Source organism: Protomyctophum bolini (assembly GCF_963924005.1).
Source record: "Protomyctophum bolini genome assembly, chromosome: 24".
Taxonomy (NCBI): Eukaryota; Metazoa; Chordata; class Actinopteri; order Myctophiformes; family Myctophidae; genus Protomyctophum; species Protomyctophum bolini.
Genome location: NC_137885.1, coordinates 17,266,908 through 17,289,011, shown reverse-complemented (window position 1 = coordinate 17,289,011; position 22,104 = coordinate 17,266,908). Strand labels below are relative to the sequence as shown.

The window sequence follows — 22,104 nt, the reverse complement described above, 5'->3', positions numbered from 1 at the left end:
TAGAAGTGCCCTCGGTTGTCAAGGGCCCATAACCACTTATGCGCTCTATACTGTATGCTTTACTGTATGACAAATATCCACTCTACTGGATAAGACTAGTAGAAACTTTGCCTGAAATAATTACAGATTGAATTGTAAGACACATGATTTTTGGTCATTTATCACATCATGTCACAGGGCACATAATTAATATTATTGCCCTTCTATACATTTCTGTAGTTGCAATTTATTGTGCAAATGTGATGCATCCTTATGGATACGATGTCATCACAACTGCACTGGCAGGTGTGCAGAGCAACACGGGTGGTGTGGTCCTCCACTACATTCCTGTATAATTATAACAATTATGAGCGATGCTAATCGTACTGGTTGAGCGGAGACCAAACATGACATGGGTGTGTATCTGTTGTGACACGATACATCAACGTACCCTGTCTCCCTTAATTCCAGGCGTGCCACATTCTCCTCTCTCTCCCTGCAAGGGATACAAAACGTTATCAGTTTGATGTTGTCAGTACAAAACACTGTCAGGCTTCCAACATGTTGCAGGCCATGAGCCAATGCTATTACTTGAATAATATTCTTCTGCTTCTATTATTGAAAATGTTTAAAAAGCACTGTTTTCAAATCTGAAAAAAAAAAGAATCCCTGGACGTCTGTGGCCGTGGGAAACGTGCATATAACCCATTAAGACCTGAGGTCAAAAAACTATTCAAAAGGCCACGACTTAAAACTAAAATCTAAATGTGCTGCCAAAATCAACACTGACGCTAACATCTAACATGGCAGATGCTTTCCCAGTTTGAATGGGTTATAAAAGACAATTTGATGAGACGTATATAGTAGGATTCATACTCATACCGCTTCTCCTTTGTAGCCGGCCTTGCCCTGTGTGTACACAACAAAGTCTGGTTAAGGCAGATCGAGACAACAATGGACACAGAACAGGAACAGAACAGGCCCTCTGGCTTGCTTTCACCCTTACAGAACATAACTCATTAGAAGTACTTAACGCGTTATCTTGACACAATGGTGAAAGACGTATTAGTTGCGGCACCGCCTTCATCATCCAACTTCGTGTGTTGAATAATGACTGGCGTTAATTGTTTTAGGAGGAAGAACTAAGAAAAACAAGGAAGAACTCCTGCACTGTCTCGCTAAACAAAGGCAGTTAAACGTTATTCCGCTGTTGGGTGGTCTAAGATGGGTTTTGTAAATGCTGGCTCTGCAGCATTTCGTTTTGTTGGCAATCTTTCGTAGTGCAGCATCCAACAATTGTCCGGCGTTTACAGATATTAGACAGATGGCTGGTGATTTAAAGTCAATGCCAAAGACCCAGAACTTCTTTGCATCCCAATGACCGGCAGTCTCAAGATCCTGCAGCACCCCAGGACCTTCAGTCTCAAGATCCTGCAGCACCCCAGGACCTGCAGTCTCAAGGACCTGGAGCACCCCAGGACCTGCAGTCTCAAGGACCTGCAGCACCCCAGGACCTGCAGTCTCAAGGACCTGGAGCACCCCAGAACCTGCAGCACCCCAGGACCTGCAGTCTCAAGGACCTGCAGCACCCCAGGACCTGCAGTCTCAAGACCTGCAGTCTCAAGGACCTCCAGTGCTCAAGGACTGAGAAGTGCATGTGCAGGAAAGATAATCACTGAAGACAGCATACATCACCTCTTCCAAATAATACCCCTGGCACAACTACTATAGCTACTACCCGGCCATTTTTACACTCTCAAAGTCACATTAACACATGGGATTTTACACAGTGTGTACTGTATACATAATATCAACAAGTGCAATGCAGAATGTATATACTATTAGGCAGGCTACCGTCTGTGTACATAATAGACAAATTCCTCACACAGTATGTGCAAACATACCTGGCAAAATAATCTGCCTCCATCTCACCCTGTCCCCTGCCTCCTCTTCTCTCACACCAACTCACTTCATGTCCTCTTTCACTACATCCATACATCCTCTCTTTGGTCTTCCTCTATAGGCCTCCTGCCTGGCAGTTCCAACCTTCCGATATACTCACTATCCCTCCTCTGTATGTGTCCAAACCATCTCAGTCTGGCCTCTCTAAAACATCTGACATGCGCTGTCCCTCTGATGTACTCGTTCCTGATCCTATCCATCCTTGATACTCCTAGAGAGAACCTCAACATTTTAATCTCTGCTACTGTACCTCCAGCTCTGCTTCCTGTCTTTTCCTCAATGCGACTGTCTCTAAATAATACAACGTCTTCTAGCAGTACAGTATGATATTACTGAGTGCTGTTATGTTAGCATTAGCGCACCAAAACCAGTTTGTGCACAGCTACTGTACTGTACCAGGTGAATAGCATGACGACTTTACTCACCTCCGACCCTTCTCGACCAGGTAATCCACTGATCCCAGCTTCACCCTGTGAGGAACAGGTGACAACATGTTTGGGTTTAGTTTGGAACCCTGGCTAATCAAAGCAACGTGATCATCATAGACACACAAAGGGCAACTCTCTGCAGTTGTGCTTACTAATGTGACCGTACAACTTTACAAACGACAATTTGGTGGTTCGAGTTATGAGTTGCATTCTATATACTGTACAGTATGTACGACTAGGTCCTTTCAAACGGGCAGCGATTAACGTGCCTAGTAATTCATTTTCAATGAGACCTCAGTTTTTTTCTGTACGCACATAGAAGTCGAGGGGCAACAACGCAAGTGAATTTACATGGGCGCGGTCACGTGAAATCAGCCCTTCACTAAGTCCCTCCCCAACCCGTCCTTGTCCAATAGGCACGTTAGCAGCGAGGAGACAGGACAAGCTGTCCATCTCCCCATTGAGATGCATGTTAAATGACGGGATTTCTCCATATAAAATAATCGATCATTTCGGTAGCAAAACCTTCAAAATGTGTTCTAAATCAACCAGGCCTGCAGTAGGCTATGCACTGGACAAATGTGCATGACATTATTTAAATAAACTAGAAATACGAGGAAATTACAGAGGGAGAAATCAACTTTTACCCGACGGAGTTTGCATGTTGCATGGTAAGACTACGGTGACGGTCATTAGTATTATTGCCATCACCTGGGTGGGTCAGTCGTGTAACTTTCTCGACGTTAAGCTGTGTATGTGTTCAACAACACAGCCATGCAAAATAACACTGACAGCTATGAGGTGGCGAAAGCTTGACCTGCATAGCAACAGTTGCTAAACTATTTGGATTGGCATTGGACAATCACTTTTTGGGGCGGGATTTAGCGAAGGGCTTATTGTCACGCACATGGTCGTTTCGTGCACACGCCCGCGACTGACCAGACCTGGATTCAGTTGGGATTTTTTTCCTTTCACGCTTGCGTTGCCGCGCCCCTCATGAGCAGACCTGTCGCTGATCCAGGTGAAGGTACTTTCAGACCGGCATAGATTAACGCAGACGTTGTCGCCTGAAAAAAAGGTTTCTTTAAAAAAAGAAATTTCCAAAATATAGGGTCGGCTGGGTGGAAGTGGTTATGTTTTCATAATTTTTCTCTCTCTTCTATTCTTCTATACATGCACGTCTCTGCACAGTGTCTTTGCATGTTAGACACAGACTATCAAGCTTCTCTGAGGTTCAATACAAACCGTAACTCACTCACGACTCACCATCACTGTGCTGTATCATGCTCCGATAGGATGGCCGGCTCTGGCCACTCGTATAGGCCTATACACTGATACACTATTCTGGGACTTCAGCCACTATTTCTTGCAGGAAAGTACAGAATATTATGCTTTATGTTCCCTGGACTTTTTCCTGAGATTCAGAGATTGGAAAAAAAGACTGTTTGTGTGTTCTGCACACTCTGCATGGAGTATGTTGCAGAATGACTTACAACTTGCTGAATTAGCTCCATCAAATGCTATTCGATACAGAATGAGAGAAACGGAGGCGGACTCCTTTGTGTAATTGTGTTTTAACTCACTTTACTCTATATTTCTATATTGTAATATTAATTCTCTGTTTTCTCTGTCTGTTCCTTGTGTTTGTACAGTATTTGGTTTTACTCATGCTGCTGCCTGTCTTGGCCAAGACAATAGATTCTTAATCTTGTTTATACCTGGTTTAATCTCATTTCTATCTGGTTAAATAAAAGGCTCAATGAAAGTAAACAAATAAGAGTATGACAAGAAAAGAGAATAAAGTGAAAAGGCAGGAGGAGGCTTTATTGTACCTTGCTCAGTGTTGATTTTGTCGACTAATACTATGACAAAACATTTTCGTCGACTACCCTTTTTCACTGATGAAAACTAAATGGAACTAAATAAATAAAATAATAAGCTATGATAACTAACACTAAGACTAAATATATTGACAATTTCGTCAACAAATAAAAACTAGACCAAAAATGTTAAGGAAGGGACTATTGATCAAGAGATCCAGTATAAGTCAACTCATTTTACACTTGGTTGCATGCTGAAAATAGCCGATCTACAAGCTCACAATGTGTCACAGGCAGCGCGTCGCGTTGTGAGCTTGTAGATCGGCTATTTTGAGCAAGTGTAAAATCAGTCATTATGACCGCCAAAATACCTTTTAGTCGAATAAATCAACTGTAGATTTAATCTACAAAAATTACTAAAATGTGACTAAAACTAAATGAAAACTATTCAAGAGAATATGACTAAAACTAAAATTAAAATATTTCTGTCAAAATCAACACTGTACCTTGCCTCCTTTTACACCGGGGGTTCCATCGTCCCCGGAACGACCCTTCTTGCCCTGTAAGAGAGTTGGAGGACATAATGTCGAGGGTAAAACGAAAAGCAGACGGTGCAGTGTGACTGGATATGAATTGACAGCAGCTGCAATGCTTTAAATGGTGTTATATAATCATTTTCTATTGACGAGCTGCTTACTTTTTGTACACCTTTGACACCTGTGTGTGTGTGTGTGTGCGTACGTGCGCACGTGCGTACCTGTTTGTGTGCGTACCCGTGTGTGCATGCGTGAGTGGGTGCGTGTTTGTGTGTGTGTGTGTGTGTGTGTGTGTGTGTGTGTGTGTGCGTCTGTGTGGGTGTGCGCCGTGCGTGTGCACGAGTGTGTGTTTGTGTGTAGCCCTATTCAGTATTGTACAGCAGTGGTTCTCAAACTATTTCATGCCAAGGACCCCCAAATTACATTCGACTGCACACCCCAATCAGAAAATATTACTTACAAGATTTGCGTTGTTAAATGTTTGAAATAGTCGAACACCTAGCCTAGAACCACCTCAAGGACCCCTGGGGGTCCACAGACACCCCATTTTGAAAACCACTTGTGTACAGTAAAGCTTTCATTTGCACACGAGCAGTGCTCCAACCATTGTGCAGCTGCTGTCTACGATGTAAGCATCCGTCTCTGTTTAGCCCATTAGCTTTATGGCATTAATTACCCCAACTCATCCTGTGAAAGCACATCAAAGCAGTACCGCACAGGCCTGTTCTGCTTTGTGACCTTCTCAGTATACAACAAGTTCCCATCACAGCCGGGCTCTGAGAAGATTAAACATTTAATTCAATCTTATTTAGCGCCATACCGCGCCAGAAAACACACTTGCGTCCGCCGAAATCTTCCCATATAACTTAATGTTTTCAAGCGGGTCTGGAGACTCCTTCATTATGTGTTAAGGCCTGTTCACAGTAAACTCTGTTAGAGGAATGCAAGGCATTCACGCTACTCTCACTGCTCCAGGGAAATGTGCTTTTTAACAAACCGCACAATTTGCGAAACCCCCCGGACGCCACCCCCCTCCCCCACCCCCCCAAAACCATGTAATTATCTACACTGTTTGCATCAAGGGCTCCTTTGTCGGCTGCACTGTACCATGCTCCTCTTCATGGCGGCCAATCTACTGTAGGCTATCTAACGCCTATTAAGGGGCATCAGACGAATATGTGTGGGTTTCCCAAGAAGGGATGTGATCTTCTTGACCGTGGAATGTACTGCGGTGGAACGTGGGGTGAGGTAATACTTACGGCAGAGCCGGGGGGACCCCTCTCGCCCTTGTCGCACGCACACACACTCTGAGCGAGGGGACACTGTAGAGACGAGGGAACAAAGCACAGACTTGTTTTTTTTTAAGACATTTAGCAGACAGGATTTTGCCAGATCAGAGTAAATGGCACGACCCCTAATCGACAAACAGCAGCATACGAAAATAGAGTGCTAGGAAAATACGTAAGTGCAACAAAGTAACAAGGAGAGCAAGTAGACATCAAACATAGCATCTGCTTGGATAATGAGAATAACAAACTCGGATCTGTGGAAAGCAAATAAAGCAAACAGCATACACAGCACATAGCGTAATGTGAACAAAGTAAACAACCTTTCCATCTATTCTGGATGAAGCCTAATTTGTGATCAAATGCCGATCATGGCATTGTGCAGCGAAAATAGCAGACCATACATACTGCACAAGCTCACGAAGCATCGCATCCGCGACACGTTGTGAGCTTGTATAAGTCAAGGTTCAAGGTGCAAGGTTATTGTTGCATCTTGTGCACACATGGCCCATAAAGGCTCATACATACTCCAGTTCTAGGTGATAAGTTATCACCTTCACCTATCACCTTCATAATGAGTCGAGGCCTTCATACTCGCGGTGATGTCCTTAAGCATTAACCCCCCCCCCCCCCCCCCGCCCCCATGGTTTCTCTCTCTCGCTCAACACACACACATACACACACACACACACACACACACACACACACACACACACACACACACACACACACACACACACACACACTCTCTCTGCTCTGTTTGTTTGCGCCTCTGCCTGCAAAACCAGGTGGACCGCCGACCCGACTTCCAGAACAATCAGTGAACGAGGTGATAGCCCCCGCCTGAAAGGACTGTTGGGAGGAGAGGTGTCGGGATCTGCGGTGATAGCTGACCACAGTGGTGATAGCTGACCACAGTGGTGATATCTGACCACCACGGCCAATGACGTAATGTTGTACTGGAGTATGAATGCGCCTTAAGAGTCACACTTATTTTCGTTTGGCTTCCTTCGCACAATGTAGCAGCATAGCTACATTGGGAGATGAGTCTGCCTACAGGGATGAGGTGGTGCAGCTGACGGACTGGTGCAGAGAGAACAACCTGCTCTTGAACACATCCAAGACCCAGGAGCTGGTCATAGACTACAGGAGGAAAGAAACAGTCATTCCACCCCTGTTCATCAATGGGGACTGTGTGGAGAGGGTGTCCTCTTGCCGTTTTCTGGGAGTCCACATGGAGGAGGGCTTGACCTGGAGCACGAACACCTCTGAGATGCTGAAGAAGGCCCAGCAGAGACTCTACTTCCTGAGGGTGCTCAGGGGGAACAACATCACACAGAGACTGCTCATGGTGTCCTTCTATCGGTGCTCCATGGAGAGCATATTGACATACTGCATATGTGTGTGGTACACCAGGTCCAGCTGTACAGTGGCGCAGAGGAAAAAGCTCCAGGGGGTCATAAATACAGCACAGAAGATCGTTGGCTGCCCTCTCCCCACACTGGAAGGACTACATAGAGGCCGCTGTCATAAAGAAACTCTGAACATTATGAAAGACACTTTCCACCCCGGTCACTCACTGTTTGAACTGTTGCCATCAGGCAGACGGCACAGAGTGATCAAGTCCAAGACCAACAGATTCAGTAACAGCTTCTATCCCACAGCGGTAGTTGCACTCAATGCTGCTAAAAAATGATCTGTTGCTGCGACACATTTTAGTTTTCTCTGCTATCATAAGTACAATAAGGGTTTGCTGTGCGATAACAGCTGAAATTACATGTTTGTGCATTAGTGCTGCTGGGGTTGTGCAATAACAAGAAGTCATGTTTTTGTGATATAATGCACTGATTGGTTGGCACTTTTAATTTCGTTGTACACGTTGCAATGACAAATAAAGATCTATCTATCTATAATAATTAAACAAAATGAAAGAGAAGAGAGAAAAACAAGCGCAAAAAAGAGTTAGTATAGTTTTATACTATAGGAAAATATAAATAGATGTATGATGTATGTACTGTATGTGCAAAGTACGTTGGCATATTACATACACATCAGCATTTATCAGTAGCTGCGTGCCACAGTACCTAATATACAGCACCACAGCACTGTCCATATATTTATAATAAGGTCTGCTATTTCCGTTGTGCAATTAAGTAGCCTATACATCAGGTTTACCAGTCTAGCATCCATCTAGATGAGCAACAAGTACAGACGCAAATAAATGAGGAGTGCTGGGGGGTGAGGTGGGCTCTGAAGAGGTAGAGGTGTGACCAAAGATGGGGAATGAGTCAGATACATCATAAATCAAGAAAAGTGTGAAAAGGCCACCAATTATACAATTATACAATATATTACATAGATAGACTTACCCCCTCATCAGCCAGTAGAGTCTGTGGGAATGAAAAAACACAAGAGATGAGTAAATGAAGATGATGTCAGATGCTATAGTCAAAATGCTGCGCTCAAGGGCTTTCATTTTGAAATGGAACATGTTTTAGCCTTGAGATATAGGCGTCATTTAGGTATGTCAGCATTAAGGCACTTAACTAGAGTACACACACATCCAAAGTGAAAAGGCCAGGTGCTGGGCAAATTTTGATTTTAGTTTTTGTGACATTTTAGTCACCTGGAATGCTAGTGTTAGTCTAGTTTTAGTTGACTAAATACCATAAGATTTTAGTTGACTAAATCTACAGTTGATTCAGTAGACTAAAATGTATTTTGGCGGGCCTTGACGGTGTCGTAATGGCTCATTTTACACTTGCTGAAGATATCAGATCTACAAGCTCACAAAGCTGAAAATAGCAGATCTACAAGCTCACAACGTGTTGCAGCATGACACGTTGTGAGCTTGTAGATCTGCTATTTTCAGCATGAAACCAAGTGTAAAATGACTTTTACTTTTACTTACTGGATCTCTTGTCCACTAGTCCCTTCCTAAAATGTCTGTCTAGTTTTTATTTGTTGACGAAATTGTCAATATATTTAGTCTAATTTTGATGAAACTAATGCAAAACTAATGCTTGCAATTGATTCAGCATCATGAAAACCCCCTAGTTAGACACGTCACATGCTACAAAAAGCATGATGAAATTTTGATTTTTTGCCTTCTATAGGTTGTTAATGGTCACATATTATGCCAATTATGAAAGTTGCTCAACCTGCGCAAGTTAGCATCCGGCAGTTTCTAAATGCTGGGGACCCATACTCAACATTTCTAACATTAAACCTTGGTGTACTCAACATATCCAGGTTCACAATGGGTCTCTATGGGCTGGCATGGCTAGTAGACTATTAGGCTAATAGCAGGAGAGAAAGAGCTCAAATTCTCTCATGGGAGAAAGAATGAATATATACAATGCGCATACATGTCATTAGGTCACAGATTGTAGATAGTCTGTTACTCGAGAGGAACTGGGATGAGGAACCCACAGTTGGTAAAGGTTCAAAGGCTGTGTTGACAAGTCCGTCTATTTTCAACAGAATACATTATGGCATAGCTGGCATTTATTACAGTTATGTATATGGAAATACATTTTTCTTTTGCAAGTTCCTGGCCATGTCCCAGAGGAGGGGTCATTATCTTTCAAATTCAGAAACGTGTCACTATTTATCTAATTTGTTTTAACTGTGGCTGTATACTGCCATTCATTTTACATAAATGGTGCATTTATATAGCGCCTTTATCCAAGGTGCTTTACATAGATTGTGCATTACATACATTCACCCATTCACACACCGATGCCGGAGGAAACCATGCAAGGCACCAACCAGCACATCAGGAGCAATTAGGGGTTCAGAGTCTTACATTACATGTCCAATGGGCGTTGCCAGCATAACAAGTCGACTGATTATCTACAAATGCACACACACATGCACGCACGGCACGCAAGTTTGCACGCACGCACAGAGTGAAATAAAGACAGACAGACAGCTTGCGTTTTGCCATGAGAGCTGACGGCTCCAACTCTGTAAAGCTCAGGTACTGTATCCTTTGGTGAGGTAACTGTGCACTCTAATCATGCCACAATTACAAATGAGGGCCTCCATAACAACCCGGCCGTTTAAACAACCAATTAAACTCCCACTGCTCTAGGCCTGCAGGTTTCCGCCATATCCATCCATATACAGTTACAGTACATGTACGTACTGTATATACTCAGTGGTGGAAACTAACTAAGTACATTTACTCAAGTACTAGGGATGTCCCGATCACGTCTTTGTTTTTACTCCTGCTCCGATTCCGATTATTTGATTTTGAGCGTCTGCCAATACCGACTTTTCCAGATCCGATATTAAGTATTTTTATATAACACGTTTATGCCATCACAGACAATATCCAGTCTAATGACATGTATATGATATTGATACTAGGGATGTCCCTAGTGTTCTAAATATTGTTTTACTCCACTACATTTATTTGAAAACTTTAATTACTAGTTACCATGTAGATTTAGATTATTGTTTAAAAAGAATCACACCCGAGTGGTGCAACTCCGTGTGGGGGTCCCTGGGGGGTCCCCTGAACTTTCAGACTCACAGGAATACGTGCAGGAGTACGGTATGTATTCATATATATCCATACAGTTAGTGTACACTAGACCGGTGCCCGGCTGTAGAGCACCGAGTCAGTAACGATGTAAGTTGGAGATCCATACCCGTTATACCCGTGTCAGAGTACCCGTCCCACCCATCTGTCTGTGTCCCTTTTATGCCCATATACAGTATGGAGATTTCTGTATCTGTCTCTCTGTGTTCCTTTATTCCTATATATGGAGTTCTGTGTCAGGCATGCCCAAATATGGAATGTTGTGATGTCAGAACAGGTCCATATATGGAGCTGGCTCTGTCCAGAGCCTGGGTAGAGGCCTTTTGTGGCGGTTCTGGACAACCGTGAACTGCACTCCCTGGCGGGGTGTGGAATACATGTGTCAAATTTGAAGTCGGTGGGGCGAAGAGTTCTCGAGTTACGTGCATTACAGCCGTACACACAGACGTACAGACAGACACAGACGTAAAGAGACGTGGTGCATTTATAGATAGATGTATGTATGTATAGTCAGGAGTATGTACAGTATGCTCCTGAACGTGATTCTGTGACCGAGGCTTTGACAGGCACATCCTGAACCTGAAATTCCCAGCAGAAAAAGAAAAGAAAAAACATCTTGCCAAGGTCCTGCTTTTCACTCATATACACTTGAAGTTCAGAACATGAAAGCCGGCCGCATTCTCTCTGTACAACAGACGGAATGAGGAAAATTCCACTGAGGCTAAACACGAACCACATGGACTGGTCAGTCTGATAGCCTTTCTGAGCATCCAGTATATTGATGATGACGGAGGTTGTGTCTGTGTGCGTGCGTGCGTGCGTGTGTGCGCACGTGCATGCATGCACGTGTGTGTGAGGCCACTGTCTGTAGTGACTTTACAGCGTGAGCGTCTGTTCATCCCCCACTGGAGCACCGCGGTCAAACCCCCCAAAACAGAAAGACATTCCAGAGATAAAAGACGCGCAGTGAGTCGGGACAGGCGCGCTTATATGACTTTCAGATGGCTGCTGTGTATACCGAGCCATGAGAGAGACAGAGAGACAGAGAGAGAGAGAGAGAGAGAGGGATGAAAGTTTCAACGCTGGCCCGGGTGCCACTGGATGCTTTGCATGCAAGCCCAAGACAAGGTCGCAGCTCGTATAAGAGACTGCCCGGCCAAATAATAAACGTCGAGAGGCCGCGCTCGGCGGGCAAATACCGGATCCCACATGCAGGGACGGTTTTCTTTACGGTGTTTTCTTATGTCTACCACCTGCGTCAACAGACAAGAGTGGCGTGCATGGAGCTCGTTGACGTGCATGCATGGTCTTGCAGGGCTTCCTTCTCCCTCTCTCTCCCGACTGCACCCGCGAATTTTCTACAAAAGCTTCTTCAAATGCCGAGCAGATGTGAGTGATCACTGTGGACGGAGCTCCGTAGCAACACACTGGAGGTCGCTGTGCATGTGCAACATGTGTTCTAATTGTGTCTGACTGGAAACAGACCGGAGGCTTTCTGACAATCACCCTAATCAACCAAGTCAAGGAAAACAATTTGCAAGAGTGCAAGAAGAAGCAAAGTACTTAATGGTAATCTAACTATCCAAACGGCACACAAAGACCCCCCATGTGCGAGGCCAAATCAAAACAGTCGTTTATTACATTTTTATAAGCCAAGGGCTGATTACAGAGCGGTTCCCAGGGTGATAATGTTTCTGTTTAACACGGTTGTTATTATCACACGTACAGTATGTGATGACAAAAGAAAGACGACCGGATCCACTGTTTTTTATTGTAACAGGTGGCAGGTGCAGTCGCTGTTAGTCAGCTCCGGTAGGAGGTTTTTGGTGGGGAAAATGTACTAATTTGTTTTACTTAAGTAAAAGTATATACTGTATAGTAGTATATACCAAGCAAAAGTCCGGAATTCAACATTTACTCAAGTAAAAGCACAAAAGTATTGGTATCGAAATGCATTTAAAGTACACTAGTAGAAAGTACTCATTATGCAGAATGTCCAATTTCACAGGTTTTCAAATGTATACAAATCTTTTGAAAATAGCAGATCTACAAGCTCACAATGCGTCGTATCGCGACACATTGTGAGTTTGTAGATTTCAAATGGCTGAAATGTATATGGGGCTGAAGTGTTTTGTAATAATATCCAAAAAGTAACTATAAAGTAACTATAATTAAGTAAAGTACAAATACCAAAATATTGTACTTAAGTACAGTACTTGAGAGTAAAGGTGGTTGCACACTGGACGCGTTTATCAGAAAACCGATGGAGAAACGCAGCTAAAAATCCTTAAATTTACCTTAAATGTATAATTAGTAACTTTCCACCACTGTTTATTTTTACACACGTCACTGGGAGGAAGTGCTGACCTGATTTGCATGGTCGGGAGTTGTTTTTAATTTGGTTCATTTGGCTCAGCTCTGCCTGCTTTTCTTTTTGGGCATTTCTAAAAAAAAAGCTGTCTTCTGATGTGAATTCACTGCCGTCGCCAGCAGTAAACAATTACCAGGCATCTTGCATTTTGATTACGGTATTCAAGTAGAATTAAGTAGAGAACATTGTAACTTTTACAGAAAGCTGTGCATAAAAATCTCACAACTGGGAACCATAACACACAAGCAAGTTGAGTGCACTAAAAAAATGAATACATGCATCATTTCTAATTGACCAAAACGCCTTTTGATGTATTGTTCAGCTGCCATGTCTGAATACATACTTTCCAATTTAGCGGAACATTACAGAATTCTGTAAATCAAACTGTAACTTGACTTTAAAGGTTTCATGACATTCATTGTCTCCACCAGCCGAAGGCATGGGGAGAGAGTATGTTTTGCACTCCGTCCGTCCGTCCGTCCGTCCGTGTGTGTGTGCTTGTGTCAGTCCGTCCGTCTGTTACCAGCGTGGCACCGTTAACCTGGCCGATGCCACATTTTGCACACACACTCCCTGCATGCCAACGATGAACCTCTGCCCCAAATATTCCAAAACGGCCTGTTATAGCGCCACCAGGAGGACGACTTTTGAAAAACGCATTTTTTATATTACTCCTCCAGATTCTGTCCAAGAATCCCGCAAATCGTTACACACTATCTCTATAGTCATGTGTTCAAGACGGATCTGTCGGATATTTCAGATTCCATCCTAATTGGCTAACATTGGCAAAGTTTCAAAAATCATGAACGCAGCGTGCAATTTACATGGAATCTTTCACGTACTTTCCTACTAGGCTGAGGAATATATCCCACCCTTTTCACATTGGCCTATTATAGCGCCACCAGCTGGCCACAACCTGACCTGCCCTGGTGGAGAGTGGAGACCTGTGCCCCGACTCCCCGAGGGACACTTTTTCTAGTTTTTTTTTCTTTTTTTTTTTTCTTTTAGGTTTTATGACCTCAATTACACCCAAACAACCTGAACTTTCTGAAAATCCCTCAACAGTGACATCTGCTGGCAAATTGTTATGTCTTATAAGGGATTTGTGGACTGTTACATCACAGTCCACAGGCAAATCAGCACTTGTTTGAGCCTAATTATTCAGAAAACCCCACACCACAGAAAAGCTATTGAATGTTCAAAGTTCAGGTTTTTTTTTGGGTGCAATTGAGCTCAGAAAACCTAATTACAAAAACTACACCAGACCTTTAAAGTTTAAATAAAATGACACATTTGTATTGCACTGGCCCTCTGTCAGAATTCTAATGATTAATTTACAACTTCTAGGAGAGGGGGGAGACTGATCACATTTGAAATGTACCTTGTACTAATCTATGTGCAGGAAAGAGCTGAAGAGCTGAGTCAGCATCTAAATCTCACCCACTGCAACTTTCAAACAGATTGTGAGCAGTGGTTCACAAACCTTTAAGCCTGTGATCCAAAAGAGAAATTACGGTAGATGTTTGCCCGGGACCCAGACTAGTGAAAAGCGCAGATCAAGCGCAGAACAACGCGGCGCAGATCGGCCATTTTCACTACTTCTTAAACATTTGTTTTCTAATTTATGGAATTTCTTAGATTTTTCTTTGATTTCTTCATGAAATGACTAAAACGATCATTGGATTGTCTTTTTAATTCATGATTTTTTGAGGAATGTTTTTTGAAAATGCTTTGAAATGATTATTAAAACCAAAATGTAGGAAACGAAAAATAGAAGGGACCCATAAAAATGTGCCCGCAACCCACAAATGGGTCCCGACCCACTAGGGAAACAGTTGGATCAAAGCAAGTTCAGCGTCTCCATTTGTACTCACAATCTCTTTGATGACTTTCTCCACGATGCCGCGGTCCTGCAGGTTGTGGAGGTAGCGCGTCGCCGGCGCACTAGCAATCAGCCTCAGCTGGGCCATGTTGGAGGCCTCCTTGGCCTCCGGCGTGATGCCCACGGTGAAGAAACGAACGCCCTGGTTCTTGGCGTCGGCCACGGCGGTGAAGATGTCCGGGTTCCTGGGGTGGGACACGCCGTCAAACAGCAGCACGGCCACCTTGATGCTGCTGGGACCCGACTCCTCCAGGTAGAGGCGCGTGAGGTTGGTGATGGCGTAGGTGGTGTAGGTGCCATGGCCGATGTAGATGATGGGCGCGATGCGCGCCTTGAAGTTGTCGACGCCCTGCCACTGCTTGAAGGTCTGCTCCACGATCACGTGGCTGCTGTACTGCAGCAGCGCCGAGCGCGACAGGAGGCCGCGGCCCGTCTGCAGCCGCAGGCCCTGCAGTCGGTCCACCACGTCCGCCACGAAGCGCTTCTCCTGGGCGTGGTTGTCCTTGGCGCTCTCCGAGCTGTCGATCAGAAAGGCCAGCTCCAAGCTGCAGTTTTCCTCGCTGGGCGCTGGAGTGGAAAGAGGACATTCGCACGTTAGCATTTACTGTGACACAAGTCACAGCTACAGGATGGATGGATGGAAGGGTCGCTGGATGGATGGAGGGATGGACAAGTCACAGCCACTGTGCTATTCTATTCTGCTACTTGACTATGCTACTCTAATGGCAAATAATATCTCCCAAAGTTATGTCAATTCTCAATTCCTCTGTCTGTAGCCACTGATGTCCCCTATGTTTAGTCTTGTTACGGGTGTACTGTAGACAACAACAACCTCGGGACACGTGACGGTAAGGAGTTTCAATGGGGGGCGTCACGCATGTGGAGCAACATACTATCCCTTCTAGTTCTGCTCCCCGCTGAACAGGCACCATAATTGTTGAGACAGCGATCAGCTCTCCCAGCTTCAAAGGGGAGTAGGAGGCCCATGACATCTGAGGACGTCTTAAAGTCTTTTTTTATGATATAAAACCGGATCACTAAAATCTATTTTTTGACAGGACCGTTGCTAGGCAACGCCTTGTGCAGCTTATTTCGCGTGCATGATTACAATCTACGTCCGACTCTAGACATGGTAACGGCCCACCTGCCTCTGATTAGCCTACCGACACTGCCTGTCTTACCAGACTTTCCTCCGAGGTGGATAGCTATGGTGTGGATAGTCTGACGCGAGGTTAGATAGATTGTAATGATGCATTTCGTGCATGTGCACAGCCGTTCACTTCCTTGTTTATGGCCCGACAAAACTGTCTATTATCTCTAAATCTATGTTGCTCTCCATGGTTTTGATCAGAACGCCAATGTTCTGTCCTCATTTCTGACTTCTGAATCAAGCATCTCGTTTGGATTATTAACGCTTCTAGAGAGAGATCAGACGATGTAGCGCGAGGTAGTAATGGAACATTATACCTCCCGGTTTTGGGGGGGGAAAAGATTCTGAAAGATTCCTGGGCAAAAAAGTGTTAAGTGCTTGAATGATCAAGCACTTGAATGATGTTCACTGCTGGCATACAATTGCATATGCCAGCATATACCTACTATCCACCTCTGTGGGGAAGGAGATCTTTTCCCTCAGATTCTGTATGATGTTACTGATCCTTGGCTTGGCAAAGGCTGTCTGAAGTCATTCATATTAAGAGGTAAGACCAAAAAGGAGGTCACACGTGCATGCTTTAAGGGCTACGGCCCCCGGAGCATCATCCTGGCAGCTTTCAAAGTAGCTGCTTTGTGGTTCAAAAGAAAACCAGACCATGTCAAAGTTCAATGCTGCATAACCAAAACAGTAAGGCATATCAAAGGGTTTGGTGTTAAGTTGTTCCAAAGGGTCAATGCCTTTTCAAAGATGGAGATTATCTGCCATTATTTTTAATGTCCGGCTAAAGACAAAAACGTGACACGCAACCAAACGTGCCTCAGTGGGAGCAAAGCTGTGGTTCAGAGCCTGGGAGGAGGTGAAGATATTTTACCGCCTTCAAAAGAGTCTGAGGTGATTTACAGATCAGGCTGTAGGCAGGGGTCAGATCAGCATGAACCGTGAACCCAAGACACCCAAGATCACAAATCTGACATTCAACTGTACGCTGACATAAAAGTAACTGAACCTGTGTGCAGTGCGCCAACCTTGGAGGTAGAGGGGGGGGGGGGGGCATGTGGATGTAATGGGCTGAGGGTAATTCACATTTAACTTCACAGTGATGTGTCATATTGAGAATGTGCCTGAGGACACGGAGAGTTCTCAAGGAATAAAACGTTTATAGGTAGCAGAGCATGAAACGATCCCAAAAAGACGGATGGTGTTGATGAATGGAGATGTGATCAGTCCAAATTAATTACATCCTCCAGCGGCTTCTTCATTGACTGTTGCATATTTTTGTTCTACTTCTTTTTTTCACCTGCACCCTGCAGTTCCAAAACAGCAGACTTAAACTTTCAGACTTAAAACACTTCAGCCTCACATCAGAAAAAGTGAGGATTTTTGTAGGTCGACCTGCAAAACGATTCTGAAACTGTTATAATGACGCTCTCTTGTCTGTGCTGTATGTCGCTCTGCCCGAAACGGCTCAACACATTGTATCACATTGTGTCAAAATCACAACACTGCGCCTTGAAACTTCATAGATCTCTAACTCAGCATCTGACATATGGTGCAATTTGGTGATCATAGCTCAAGCTCAAGGTCATGTAGGTCAGTTTGGGCCATGGAGCTCAACTATGCACACCTCAAGGTTGGAGGTTGATTCTATAAGAAGATTTAAACCCATTTTGGGCGGGAACCCCTTTTGGTGTATGTTATGCTTTAGCTATTGAAAAATAGCAGATCTACAAGCTCATACGAGCTTGTAGGTCTGCTCTTTTTGAAAAATTGATATCAGGTCAAATTGGGTTAAGACCATTAAACCATTTCTCTGATGCCTGCAGCATACTGTAAGTGTGTGATGCTACATGAATACTAGAGGAACTCCTTCAGGCCTTCACACTGTACTTACATTTTTGGGCATTTTTGGGTATTAGGTTGGCCGTATGATGCTTATTGTTCTTCCTCCTGGTGTCCACAACCTCTTCCTCGTAATCCTCTTCATAGTCCTGGGCTCGAAGACGCTGCGCGTTACACAGCAGCAGCAACAGCAACCAGCACAGTGGGGGGGACATGGCCTAGCTACTGCCCTGAGAGAGAGAGAGAGAGAGAGAGAGAGAGAGAGAGAGAGGGGGGAGAGAGAGAGAGCAGGAGAGAGGGAGACAGAGAGAGCAGAAGAGCAGGAGAGAGACAGAGAGAGAGAGAGCGGGAGAGAGGGAGACAGAGAGACAGAGAGCAGGAGAGAGGGAGACAGAGAGCAGGAGAGAGGTTGAAAAGGTCATGACATTTTAATACTGTAACATGCAGAAACACATTCAAATGACAAGCTAGAACACGCGTGTGAGATTGAAACATGTCTCGTTCATGGAGAACGCACGCGGCAACTCACCATGCAGCTCTGCTGACTCAGGGCTCTCAGTCCTAGATTATCCCAAGCGGCTGGACACTGATTTGCAAATGAAAAGTTTGCTAAATGCTTTCAGAGTAGATATCCACTATCCTGAGCATCAAGTGGTACCGCCTCCTCAGTGACGAGTCCGCAGGCCAAGGCAAGTATGTCGACTCGGTATTGGGTCCAGCAGTACCAATGTGACGTAACACAGTGTCTGTGTTCTGTTCTGACTCACACTGGACTCCTCGAGCGAACTTCAATGGAACACATCCTTAGGTAAAATGAATGAGGGACGGACCAGCCTTCTTTCAAACCCTCCGACTTCCATTTTAAGGAGGAGTAGCTGGGAGGGATGGCCAGAGACAGACACTCCTTGATTCCAAGAGAGGAGAGGGTGGAACAGCTTTATGACAGACCCACCAATGTTTCATCCCCTTCCTTTTTTAGAGGAATGTCATTCTTATTTAGTTAACTCTGCTTTGTAAAAACAGATGTATAAAAGTGCAGCTCCAGGCTGTCATGGTAATTATTCTTATTATAACTATGACAACAAAGTTGAGATCACATAACAGGGCTTTGTTGGTTCTTGCCTGATGCCCTGGCAGCTTAGTTCGGTCCCAGCCTTGCAGAGATAGAACCTGGGCAATCTCCAGTTCTCCTCACATTACAGTAAACGGGAAGTATCTTATGCTACAGTGCAGGGAAATGGCTTTCCAGGTGTCTCTCCTTCAGAAAAGTCTATGAACCTTTGGGAGAGGGCGTCTGGAGAATGAATACCTGAAGGCAAACACCTAGCGAAGCTGCGAAGCAGCTAGTGTACCCAATATTCACCTGGGAAATCATATACTGCAGTCTCAAAACATTAAACACACATTCCCTAGAGACAAAGAAATATTGATTTCATCTTTGATTTACAATGGTACGTTCTTTTTTTTTTTGTGGTATATATATATATATTATATATATATATTCCCTTTTTTGTATTATATATATATATATATATATATATATATATATATAATACAAAAAAGGGAATCCTGCACATCCAAAAAGACCCGTAGGAGGTGCAAGTCTAGTTAGCAGGCATATAGACATCAAAAAAGAGAAAAACCTTCCAAGGAAGAGACTGCACACTCCAGGGAACAGAGACGGACAACTTACTGCATCAAACTTATTTATTAGCATGACGCGTTTCGCCGTGAGCTTCGTCAGGTGCTAGTGTGCAGTCCCTTCCTTGGAAGGTTTTTCTCTTTTTTGATATATATATATATATATATATATATGGCTGTATGGTTAAACCATATCAGTCTTTTATCTCTCTTTATATCTCTCTTTAGGACTTGTGAGTTTAAAATATGTGAATCAAGATTATTTGATATGAGCCTGGCCCTGGATCAGAGCAATTCAAAAGCCCATATGGTCCCTCTCCGTCTGCTACTGTAAAGCTCTGTTGCAAGAATGACATGTGCGTGTTTTTATAGTCGACTGTATTCCACACTCAGAGGCATAACGCGACCACAGGCGGGCTGTCACCCAAGAATGTTGCCCTGAAAGATGGACCTCCTTTAAACTTGGCTGTGTTCCCAACCTCTTCTTGTAGTGAAGTAGAGAGAACACGGCACGTACTTATCCTGTGGGAATTATCACTGTCACTTTTATATAGTATTAGTTTTAGAACTACTTTATACATTTGTAGTAGTTGACTGTGGTCCCTCTGTTGTGAAAGCTCCTGCTTTGATGAGCTATTATCACAAATACATCAAACGGTTTCTTTGCTTGTGTAATTCATGACAAAAGGAGAGCATTACAATAAGGTGTTTAGCTGAACATACACTCAGTCACAGTCATTAGCTCTTAAGACACTGCTGCTGCAAGTCTAAATTATGTTCCTATGAAATGTGAGCGAGGCAATAAAGTCATTGTCAAGACAGTTAAAATGATGCGATGTGCAATGGACCTGATAAAAACCCAGATGTCCCAATCCCGACAAATTGAAAAAAAATGCCTTTGGCTTGGATGTTCTTCCTCTATTTCCTGGCGTGTTCATGGCGTTTGATAGACAGGTTGCGAAGCGTCCAGCAGTATAACAATCAACACCTTGAGGGTGACGTGTGTACTGTGCACTTCTATTCATTTACACAGCACTTAACATTTGGCTGCAACCTGCAAAGAGATAATACCACAATTAGTTCATCCTCTTGTAATATGGAAATATTGATTGCATTTTTATTTGAATATGGAAAATGTTTGTTCACCCTGCCCTCAGAAATACATAGCATTAGCAGGGTGTGTGTGTGTGTGTGTGTGTGTGTGTGTGTGTAACTCAACTCGATTTTCATGAAACTTGGTGGGAATGATCAGTATGCTGCCCTGAAGACATGAGTAACCTTTGGGTGAGAAGTGTCAACGTCAAGGTCACGGTCATGATGACTGGTCATTTCTCAGGAATGGAGAGACGTAGGACAAGACAAGAGATGTTCTTGATGTGGGCAGGGTTTAGTTTGCACCCTGAGGTGTTATTTTCTTAATAGTGGTCTTGCCAACAGATGGGTGTCATAAAACAAAGTACAAAAAGAAATCCCACGGAAATACTATTCATTTTATGGCATCGTGGAAGCCATCACCTAACCATTTGATACCCCCCTCCCCCCCCCCCCACTCCCTTCCTGGTACCTTTCCTGTGAAATTAAGCCTAACCACTGTTTTCACAAGATAATGCATGTTGCTTGAATATGAAGTTACAGCTCTGCAGACGTGAGCGACATGAATGACTAACCATCTCCATTATCCACTTCTTCCATCATGCTCTTATAATTCCATAAGATTACCCCTAGCAACAAAAGCAAAAAAGCTGTAGCTTACCTTTGTCCCGACAAGTTTCCATAACATTCTGATCTAAAGGAGAGCTGACAGTTGTGCTACACAGTAAAACTTTCTGTGTTTTATCCATTTGTAACTCAGGCTTAAATTAACAAATAAATGTGCAAATAATCTTGCAGTGTTTTTGTTTACCCTGCGAGCTGTGTACAGTGTGTAACAGATGGGGTTTATAGCGTCTGGACAAATCATTTCTGTGAATATCTTTAGACTTTCAGGCATTCATTGAACTGTTCTTTATGGCAAACAAACCTTGCCTATACCTGGCACCCTGTGAGGCCAAAGCAAACCCTGAAAACCTTATGATGACCTCTGTGTGCCACAACATGCACGCTAAGTTGGCTTCAACAAAGGACTCTTTCATCTGCAAACTGAAATGCCTTGTCATTTTTTTCTTTTGAAAGCCATGCACAGTATTTACAATTACCTACCAGCACCAGAGGTGAGCTGTGCCCAGTGGCCTCTACTGTATAACCAACATTATTTGCCACTCCATAGCTATAATACAGTGTTTGACCTGGTACCACTTTAATGTGTTTTCCGTATTGTGCTGTGAGTCGGCACTAACAGCCCATGCCAAACCTTGCAATCTCTCGCTAATTAACAGGTTCTATATATATTCACCTTTGAAGTGCTGCCAAAAACATGTTTTGCTAGAGGAAAACCGTGTTTCCTGAATGGAGTGTCTGTGGGAGGTTAAAGGTTGTCTGCTGACAAGCTGTCCCGAGAGATTCTGAAAAAGCTGCTGAAATATAATGTATCTGGGACAATAATAAGCAACATTGTGGTGCACAGTGCAAACGGCACATGTGGTATTTTCTTTGGAGTGGAGTGTAAGAGCCAGCCAGGGTGTTTGTTGTGGGTTAGACTAGTTGAAATGTCTTCCTACA

General features: G+C 43.8%; 1 protein-coding gene across 2 annotated transcripts in view; it reads right to left on the bottom strand.

Moving 5' to 3' along the window:
• Positions 1-18,644, bottom strand: part of LOC308311639 (uncharacterized protein) — a 54,678-nt gene extending 36,034 nt beyond the window's left edge. The window contains exons 1-9 of one of the 2 annotated variants that reach the window (XM_080758407.1): positions 18,335-18,644; positions 17,858-18,035; positions 14,806-15,380; positions 8,381-8,401; positions 5,985-6,047; positions 4,696-4,749; positions 2,367-2,411; positions 862-888; positions 431-475 (exon numbers count right to left, since the gene is read on the bottom strand). In XM_080758407.1, the coding sequence (XP_080614533.1) occupies positions 431-475; positions 862-888; positions 2,367-2,411; positions 4,696-4,749; positions 5,985-6,047; positions 8,381-8,401; positions 14,806-15,380; positions 17,858-18,020 (993 nt within the window). In that variant the 5' untranslated portion in view covers positions 18,021-18,035; positions 18,335-18,644. The remainder of the gene's footprint in view (positions 1-430; positions 476-861; positions 889-2,366; positions 2,412-4,695; positions 4,750-5,984; positions 6,048-8,380; positions 8,402-14,805; positions 15,381-17,857; positions 18,036-18,334) is intronic. The other variant, XM_080758408.1, reaches the window with a different exon arrangement.
• Positions 18,645-22,104: the final 3,460 nt, after the last annotated feature.